Raw genomic sequence first — 10,009 nt, 5'->3', positions numbered from 1 at the left:
GCTTCGCTGCTACTTTTGTTGTTGTCATTGTACTGATAAGTACACACGTTCGCTTTGGTCGACATTTCAGACAAGATTGAACGACGTTGGGTCAGACAATATTTGCATGCAATTTTGCTTGAATCCGTTGTATTTCGTAAACACTCAATGATTTAACCCGATCGACATTGCTGTTGTTTTGATATCGGTGTCGCTGTGGTTGTTATCTTTTTTGCCGTTTTTCGAGGCTGATTACGGTACTTTTGTGTGTGTGTGTGTGTCTGTTACGTCAGAAGGCACGATACGTGATACTGTATGTAGATTTCGTATGCCTTTAATGGACATGACTCTAAAAGCATCAAAATGAAATAATAGTCAGACATTATATACCGTTAGTTTTATAGAATTTGAGATGGCCAGTATATCACTCGATATGCCCCGGTTAGGAAAAAATACGACTCAGAAGCTACTGATGGGTATTCACTATTGCTACTTGTATACGTACGCATCACCTCATCACTTTTGCATCTTATTGAAGAATAGAAGCACTCCCTAACCCCCGTTTCACGTCCTTAACGAACCGAATCCAGACGAAGACCAATAGATCTAAAGGAAGTCCCATGACGTCGTCTCCGCGATGCTGGTGACACATCCGTAACTGTTAACTGATGAGCTTTTAAAACAATTATCGAGATAGTGGTTCAAAGCAGTGACGCTGAGCTGTCGATATGAAACATTCTGTACAGACCAGTGTTGATATATTTAATTCGCTAAGCCTATATGTCACGTTATGTACAACATGACCATGTAAATATTGCTATAAAAAATTGTTCAAGATCCAGATCATTTCTACTACCTTAGCTAAACTAGACTACCTTAGCTTTCACTTAGATTTACCTTCTGACAAACTTGCGGGACTGAGAGATGCGTACTACTTAGCTTGAAAGTCAAATACTAAGAGTCCTCTCCCTTAACTTTCCACTTGCTGGTCGCTACGAAAACACGTTTTCCTATTTGCTGTATCTATGTTATTATTATTATTCCTTTATTATATTAAGATATTATTCCTATATATCTATTTATTATTATTCCTTTATTATATTAAGATATTATTCCTATATATCTATATCGTAATCTTAATTTTGTCTCCGTATATTTGCCAGCGAATTGCTTTAACGTTGCTTGATTTACTCAAAAATAGGCTTGATTTCTATCACGGTTATAAAACCTAATTAAGTTGTCATTGAAGATGTATTACTTCTATGCGGACAAGTTCTGTATAAGAACTAGAGTCGTTAAGGTTTATTCTTACGAGGGTACGGATGTTGTACAATTCTCTGTTTCGAAATTTTCGTAACGCCTAAAACATCGATCGACCCGTAAGCTAGAAATGTCACTGCTTTTGTTTTTATTTATTGTGTAATTGTGCAATTGTATTGCATAATTGCACATCTGCGTATGCGTCAAGTAGTCATTACTGTGCATCATAACTATCTCATTGTAACATAGACACCTACAATTTTTTAAATTCTATATAATTTTCTAAATTTATAACGTTATAATACAGCATCATTTTTTCTTATCAGGAGTAGCGTTTTGGCTTGGACGTTTATCGCCCGGGCTCCCTTCGTCATCTTTCTTCAGCGCCCTCCTAGAAACGTTCGCTTCTTTTTGTGCAGCAGGTTGTGGCGAGTTCCCCGAACTGTCGGCGCTGGGCGTTGCTTCCCCGCAGTCAGGTGATCCCTTTTTGGAGTGCGCACTAGGTTTTGTTGATGATTTGTTGGTCTTTTTGTCTTTTTCCACTTTCCGATTGCCCTGTAACTGAATTTTACGAGATTCACTAGATCGATCGTCCTCCAGACTAATTATGTCATCCATAGTTTGGGCTGGATTCCTGTTGAACGCGATTACAAAGTCTGTGTACGAGACGTCGAAGAGCGGAGCTAAATAGATCAACATCCTCAACATCGACGACATGACGTAATAGCATGGCTTAGGTCGCACGGAACACAAAGCGTGGCCAAACGCACGCATAGGCGCCTCCATATCGTCGGCCTGGTTCTGTATAATCTTTTTTTGCTGTTCCCACTCTTCAATAAATGCTGCATAGATTGTCCGTTGATCGGTGTCGTCAACCGCACCCACCTTTACACCTAATGACTGTTCTGGACTCACTATCAATCGAGTTCTGGTTTCATAGGAGAAATTTTGCAGATGCAAACAAAACGTAAAATGACGCAGTGAGCAATCAGCATTTTGCGTTGTTTAGCGCTCTTCAAGAATGAGATTGCTAGCTAAGATCTTTTAAACCAGATCCATATTGCAACGCTGTGTCAATATATGTTCAGCAGCTAAAAATCTTGGAATACATGCAATGATCTAATTATAGAAGAAACTTTCCTTGAGCTAAATTTCAGGATTCCAGATTACCGCCTACAATTAGCTTTCATTTGCTACGATATATGCGATAAGTCACGCGCGAAATGTAAACTGGACCTTAAAAAAAACCAGGACCTACGCTGCAAAGAGTACAAAATATCTAATTTCTCTAAATTTCTAAAGGATAAAATAACCAGCGGATACCATATAAGAGTCAAGATTGCTACTAATCTTGGGAAAGTCTCACCTGTAGAAAAATGGCTCGATTGTTATGCATCTAATTCTAAAAGGTCGTAGCTCTCGTTGAAGGCCAATTGCAAATGCTTTAACAGCCATCTTTGACATTGAATAGGCAATTAGATTTGGTACTGGGATAGAACCTGCCAGACTCGATGTAACGATTACACGTCCTTTTGAGCACAAAAGAACAACACAGGTTGAACACAGAACGCGGTAAATAGTCAAGGGAACGAAGTTTTCATATTAAAGTTAAAATGGAATTTGTAGGTTCCTATGCGCTGCACAGAAGACCATATCACTACTATTATTGATCTCGTATACAACAAAAACACACGGAGCAGCACATTTCAATCCATCTGATGCCTGAAGTAGACCTATCTATTGTAGATTTTTAGATTGGATACGGAGGAAATTAACGACGCTCAAAATGATTAGACACTCACCGTTGCAGCGTCTTAGAAATGGTAGGAATGCTTTAACCGTCCGCACTACGCCAAATACGTTTACTTGAAAGAGGTTTTCGATCTCCAGCATTGGCGTTACCTCGAATGGTGCCAAGAGGCCAACGCCTGCATTTGTTATTACCGACCAGAGGCGAAGCCTTTTACCAAATGGGCCATGGTCTTCAGTTGCTGACTGTTAGACAATTGTCGTTACCATAACGTCATTTTTCTAATAATTTGTCAAAAACAGTTTGTTCACTAATACTTTAATGGGGTTGATTTATTTCTTTATGGAGAACAAACGCTAAATCTGGTTCGGGTAGTCGTACCTGATCTAGAAAGCGTTTAACATGGAACGCAGCAGTTTTAACGCTCTCTTCACTGGTAACATCCATTTCAATTACACGAATCTTTTTTGAATGGTGCCCCCGCAGCTCTTTGGCACCTTCCCCATCGAGATCCGAACATGCTGCGAAGACTGAAAAACTGCACAGGAAATCCATCCAATGTTATCTGAGCTCGGCAGGACGTCTGCATAAAAAAAGTTGTGCATAAAGAACGGATAATTCTTCCAGTTGACTATGCCCATGCGACAGCAGCCCCCTCCCCCCTCCCCCCACTACAAAAACGAAATTACAGAAAGCTGTCCAAGCAAAGGACATTTCCCATTTACCTTTATAAAGATACTAACCCAGTGGCAACCAAGCGTTTACAAAGAACCAGCCCGAAACCAGAGTCACAGCCTGTTACCAATACAGCCTTCTTCGCTGAAGACAGGTTCTTCATGGAGAGGAAGTACTCGGTACCAAAGCGCAGAAGCCCAGCTATGGCCACAAGCAGAGGAAGGTCACCAACAAGAGGTACCCACGAGGTCAGCCAGTGAACAATTCCAAATAAGTAAAGTATGTAAACAAAGAGCCCGCATAACACACCGATGAATGCTGGATCGCAATGCCGAAGTCTATGGGGCAAAACGATTTTCAATATATGTTGGACCTAAACAAACAACAAGTTTCTTGATTTTAATAATTTTTCAGTAACAGATTCTCGTCTAACAAAATAACACTTAACAAACAATCAGTTAAAATAGCACACTACTTGAGAAAGCATTCGCTACCAATGGTCATCATAGCCATCATTAGTGCATAGACCAAGGCTACGGCTGCAAACAATATGGTGTGTCATGCTTATCGGTTGTGCATGCGGTTACTAATCAACAGGCTTACTAAATAATCCTAAATTCTACTAAAAAATCCCTAAAATAAAGCGTTCTGTTCATGCATTTTGCGAATGAAATCAACATGAGGATCCGCCTAAATAAAGATCAAAATCGAAATCAACTGTATTTCGTTTTGGTTTTCATACATGCTAACCACTAAATATATATATATAATATATATGTATATATATAGCCGTTAGCCGTTTCTTGGTGGTGTATTGAGGAAACTAAGAACAGTTTATTAAAAACGAATTTTTTACAGCTCGATGTTTGTTCTTTCGCTTCTAGTTCAACACACCTGAAGATACAAATATGAACGTATTGTATGTACAACAATGCCAACGAGTTTCCGAATAGAACGATTAAGGGTCTTCTTACCTTCGTAATAGGGTCCGAATCGCGTGACTTGTGCGGTTGTGGAGTCTTCTGTTTTGAGCCATCTTTATTCAGATCGTATTCCTTCCTTTTGCCGGTTCGTAACTGTTGGTCTTTTTTTTTCCCTTCTTTTTCCGCCGATTTCTTCGTGGCGTGACGACCCATCATGGTGACCAGCGAGCACACACAAAACGCAGCGTATTTGAACACAAGTACTTCAACCTTAAACGTGAAATTTTAGATCATCTTATACATTCGAATTAGCCTTCATTGTTGCCAGGGAAAAATAGATACGGTACGTTGCTGTGTTTACATCATTCCTTCAAAAGGCGAACGACGTGATATATAGATACAATTATCCGCATTCTGGCCACGTATTTGTGTATTATACATGTATTTTTTTCAGAGATGACTTACCTATATCGAAACGTGCCACGGCCAAAGGTGCAGACCTAATTTAACTACGAAGTGGATGTAATGATCTTTTACCAAAATCTAGAAAAGAGCTCGAAGTACCCAACAGGCATTAACTAGGTACCAATAGGAGCTTATGTAATGACATTTCGTATTATTGTACGCCAGCGACCTTCGAACGTAATTCAGCTAACCGAGATTTTAGGCGGAATGATAACACAAAATAATCAAACCATCTATTTCCAATGACATAAATATATCTATAACCGTCTATTTTCATCTTGTACTTAGCAGAAAATTCTAGGAAAGCGTGCTGTTAATAACTAAAGTAAAATTATATGTGTACAAATTAAAAAGTAGTGTTCACTTACTATTAACGGATTCAATCCATGCTCCTAGCAATTGATCGCGATGGTTCATTGAAGTAGGCGCAAAATATGCAGCTGTTACCGCGGCTATCAAGACGTAAAGGACCCACAAAACGTGATGTTCGAGAAGGGGCTTTTCTGAAGTATAGCTTAGCGCAGAATCTCATCCAAATGAGAATGAGGCCACCTAGTGCTAGGGAGCCTGTCAAAAAGTTGCAGAGTACTTGGAGTAATAACTATTGAACTAATTGCTATTTATATAGCTATAGAATGAAGCTAGATAAGTACGCTTTTTCTACGCTGGCATTTCGAGTTACACTACAAAGCCTATAACCACTAGATACCGACTCAACTTGAATTTGTCGACAGCTACGCGTAGACATTCGCGTACCTTATGCTTTCACGTACGAGGAAACGCAGTTGGTTAGCGTGCATATGGCAAGGCTGTCATGAGCATGAAATAATAATCAGCGCAGTACTTATTTTCGTTACTTTTTTGGGGGTAAAGTATTGGTGGCCTTCGCGCCTTCGAAAACCAGTTGCTAGCAAGTAAGACAGGGGTTCTGTACGGGCTAACAGTAAGCGAGGAATAGCCCACGAACCAAAGCCATTAGTCGATCAGAGAGCGTATCATTTGTGTCAGTGGCAAAATTGTTATGCTGATCGGTCTATTACCACTACCATTTTATGCTGTGTGGTACACTTGAATTGCTAAATCATAAGCAAAATTGTCTAATGCTTCGTTAAATAATATCATTAGGTATTGTTTTTCAAGACTATACATTTCGTTGATTCAGCCATGTCTGTCATGTTGCGTATATCATTAGCGTGGCCTGAATCAACGACCCCTCGCAAACGAATCCTTCAACCAGATTATTGACCCCCCGCCCCCCGATTCGGAAAATATGGAGTCTTCGTATGACGTGAGCGGCATATTTAGGGCGTGTCAGTTAGAATAAATGTTTGCTGAATTGTCGGAATGTTTTTAAGTTAGGCGCGTAGTCATTAGACTTGAAGTTCCAGAAAACGAACACACATACCAGCATTTTAGGAGAATCTAAGCTCTTTATATAGATAAAGCAAACACGGTATTGAAAGGAAGAGATTCTACCTCATAATTATAAATAATAGATCCTTCCCCATTGCACGATCTTGAACTAAATCGGATTTTTTGCAGACAAACATCTCATATAGTAAACAAGCTACTTTTAGTTGCAAGTGTGTATAATACTAGATCATGAATTGATGAAGTATTAATAACTCGTTACATCTGGACACGCACTTGAAGTCGGTACTTTTTGCTTCTCTAAAGCTTGCAAAACGATTCCCTAATGGAGCATGACTTTAGAGAATTTTAAGAAATGTAAATAGTCTTGGCATTATTTAGAACTCGTTTTTGTTATCATAATGATTTAAAGCTAGAAATTCACAGGAACCAGCCGAATCGAAACCACATTCTCGGTCTGAGAAATTCGAAAGGCTGCCGATCATCGTTGCAATGCTATTGCCAGCGATGAGAATACTTGAATGTTTAAGCAAATATCTAGGTACTGTACATAGATATATACACAGGTAGCGTCTGTTGTGCCGTTGAGCGCTAGGTGACTTTGTTCTATTTCAAGCTTAGATCGGAGATGTAGGCTTTTGTTTTGACACGTCTATCTGACTACAGAAATATATATACCATTCATATATGTATGCGTTCATCCTTTGTTCTCCAAGTCGATGGAAGTACCTAACGACGTGCCTTACCTAAGAATGATGATAACAGAAATAGGCTGGAATTATCGCGTCAGTAGTGAGCGCGCATCAATCGGAACTACTTAAACATGAATGCAGTGATTCCGGAAACGTACGGTTTTAGCCCACGTAAATATTTCTAAACTAATTCCATTAATTTGGTTATAATGGATGCCCCTTTGAAATGTATATAGCAATTTTACATTTTCCAGTTACTCTCTCGAGCTTCCTTTGCGGAATTTGTATTACTATTTCTACTCTTACAGTTTTAGAGTAAGACAACCCTGTGTTTTCTCTAGGATCTATGGGTGTGTATATAAAATTAATAGATTTACATTCCTAGAGAGACGCATTACAAGATGTATCTGGGCGCGCACCGTTGAATTACGCCTCGTAAGAGACCATAGCAAATTTTGTAGCAATAAACATCCAGCACAGTGGAAGCTACTGTAATTTTCTGTTTTTCTTTGACGCAATTTCCGTCCGAATGATGAAGTACGACATTTTCTGCCATGAGCGCTGTCGCAAGAGAATAAACGTTAAGGTATCATTTGTCTAGTCCAAGCGAGCCTTCAAATGCCCCGTACTACTCTCGCAAATGCGGTGCTTATTCATGTAACCGTCTAGCTAGTCCATCGAGTTTCAGGGAAATACGGCTCGAACGACTAGTAACTTATGCTGTATATTTGTAAGGCAGCACTGCGGCTTCACGCACAGAAAAAATATTTGAATCAAACATTGCAACGGCCCCTTCCATCGAACGCTTACGCTTGATACGGATGTTTCTAGTGTTAATAAACAGAAACGTATTCTAGACGCAGATTTGGTACTATTGACAAAGGAGATGACTTGACAGCATACATTTTATAGACGACGTTTAATAGCTTCTATCTTATGATTATTGCCACTTATGGCCAAAGCCTATGCACGCTAACTTTGCAGCGAGACCCGGTTCACTTCAAGTAAAAAGCGCAGGCTGACTATTAAGTTCCTTCGGACGTCGGACGCTATGGGTTTATTTTCTTTCTCTAAAAGTTTTTAGTGTCCGTAGCGTATTTTATACTAGCCTAAAAAATTGACAGCGCACGTTTCCAAGTCCATGTGATTCAATAAGATACTGTGTACCGTCGACGAACCCTTCGTTCGTATTGGTGTTCGTCCTTGACTTCACTCGGTGGCGCGATCGCCATATTTGTGATATCCTGCTAATAAGCGATATCACCTCAGGCAATTCTTTCCGGATAAACATAGTCATAAACTGGCGGATTGGACGGTTCAGGGCTTCAGAGTGCGAGAATGCTGCCTTTTGGAACCGCTGTCGTATAGATTACACAGGTGGGGCATGGATGTAGCTGGGCATGAAGAGCGCAGAAAGAGAGATCTACAGACAAGGCGAATGTGTAGTTCCTTACGTCGGACCAGCTTACGACCTGTGGTAGCAAGCGTTCTCGGATTGACAAAGGAACCTTTTCGGCTGAGTCTAGATTGGGCTGCTATTTAGGGATGACGTGCGTTTTCCGCATCTACTCGTTCTGATCTAGAGTGTGTTGACTGGTCGCCCTGGAAGAATCGACTTCACAGTCTTCATTAACTCTTACGTAGCCTCAGTAGATATTCGAAGAGCATACTGAGATTGATTTGCCAGCGCCTTTGGTGGCCGTCTTCTTGGCATCTTGTTCTATTTGATGTCACTGTATGCGTTCGTTTAGATATTATTAAGAATATGCTGATATAAGAAACACTAAACACATCTCTCGGGGTGGCTTGCCTATTTCAATAGGGGCAAAGCTGTTTTGCAATGTACCGACATGCTAAGCTCAAGTAATACACCCTAGATGAATCGACGCATTGCTATATAAAGCGATTACCCAATACATATATGGATCATAATATTTGTATTATCAATACGGAGGATTAACGTCAACTCATGACAAAAAACCTCCGCATGGTCCAGATGCTTAGTTGTGAGAATTTCGATACTCGATTGATATAATATGATTTTTGACGTTAAGCGTCGTAACGCTGCGCGAGTTATGACGCGCGAACTTAATCTTGTTTTGTCAACAAACACGAAGTTTTTTTACACAGGAAATAAGAAAGTTGCTTTAAGGTGCGGTTCGAAAACTTCACCGGCGCAATCGCTGAAATGCTTCGATCCGTAACCAACACGGGCCTGGTGCGATAAATTTAACACAACACATCGTCAGCTACGTCCATTGATATTCTATTATTGAACTATGGCTAGTATGCCGCTTATCAGTGGGACTAGTTATGTGTTTTGTTTCGCGTCTATCCACTTTGCACAAGAAGATGATAAGGTTTGCTTAGAACCCTATCTCCAAACGCATAAGCCATTGTTTATTCCGGACAATGCTAAGTAGCGTTTAAGATGCGTAACTTCACGTCAAGTTCGCAGGGCCAGGTGTCCTTGTTCCGTAGAATGCTCTCATGAACTCGCGTTGGTATCTCGCTAGTTAAAGCTACTCTGATTGGCTCTGAAGCCAATCAAGCCATAGGCGAACAGCTCAGAGGCTTATCGTCTGGTAAAGGACGTGAAAGAAAGTTGTATCTGAAAATCCGGCTTCGAGATAAAGACGTTCGTTTTAGCTAAGCCTTCAGTAAAACCGGTCGATATAGGTTCTATATTTAGCAGTATCTCCAGACGTTCTCAATCGAAATAGGTCAAAACATCTGCTGGAATCGATACATATAAAATGCTGTAAATAATCAAAAATTGACTTTTACATCGTAGTTTATGTTCAGTTAATAACCGACTCTGCCGCAATACAAAAACAAAGTTGGTACTTTTTCAAGCGGTCTATTTCCCTGAACAAGAAATGAGTACACTTGAA

The 10,009-nt window shown here is 40.1% G+C and overlaps 1 protein-coding gene across 1 annotated transcript; it reads right to left on the bottom strand.

The window, feature by feature from the left end:
- Positions 1–1,237: 1,237 nt before the first annotated feature.
- Positions 1,238–5,309, bottom strand: LOC111260084 (estradiol 17-beta-dehydrogenase 2). The gene is made up of 7 exons (XM_022832578.2): positions 5,053–5,309; positions 4,639–4,857; positions 3,733–4,037; positions 3,371–3,527; positions 3,042–3,234; positions 2,606–2,768; positions 1,238–2,167 (listed from the first exon to the last, which is right to left on the bottom strand). The coding sequence occupies exons 2-7, from the start codon at positions 4,801–4,803 to the stop codon at positions 1,549–1,551; spliced, it is 1,602 nt and encodes a 533-aa protein (XP_022688313.1). The 5' UTR covers positions 4,804–4,857; positions 5,053–5,309; the 3' UTR covers positions 1,238–1,548.
- Positions 5,310–10,009: the final 4,700 nt, after the last annotated feature.

The sequence above is a fragment of the Varroa jacobsoni genome, unplaced genomic scaffold (genome assembly GCF_002532875.2).
Source record: "Varroa jacobsoni isolate VJ856 unplaced genomic scaffold, vjacob_1.0 scaffold_39, whole genome shotgun sequence".
Classification (NCBI taxonomy): domain Eukaryota; kingdom Metazoa; phylum Arthropoda; class Arachnida; order Mesostigmata; family Varroidae; genus Varroa; species Varroa jacobsoni.
The sequence above is the reverse complement of the archived record's forward strand: the minus strand, read 5'-3'. Positions and strand labels throughout refer to the sequence as shown.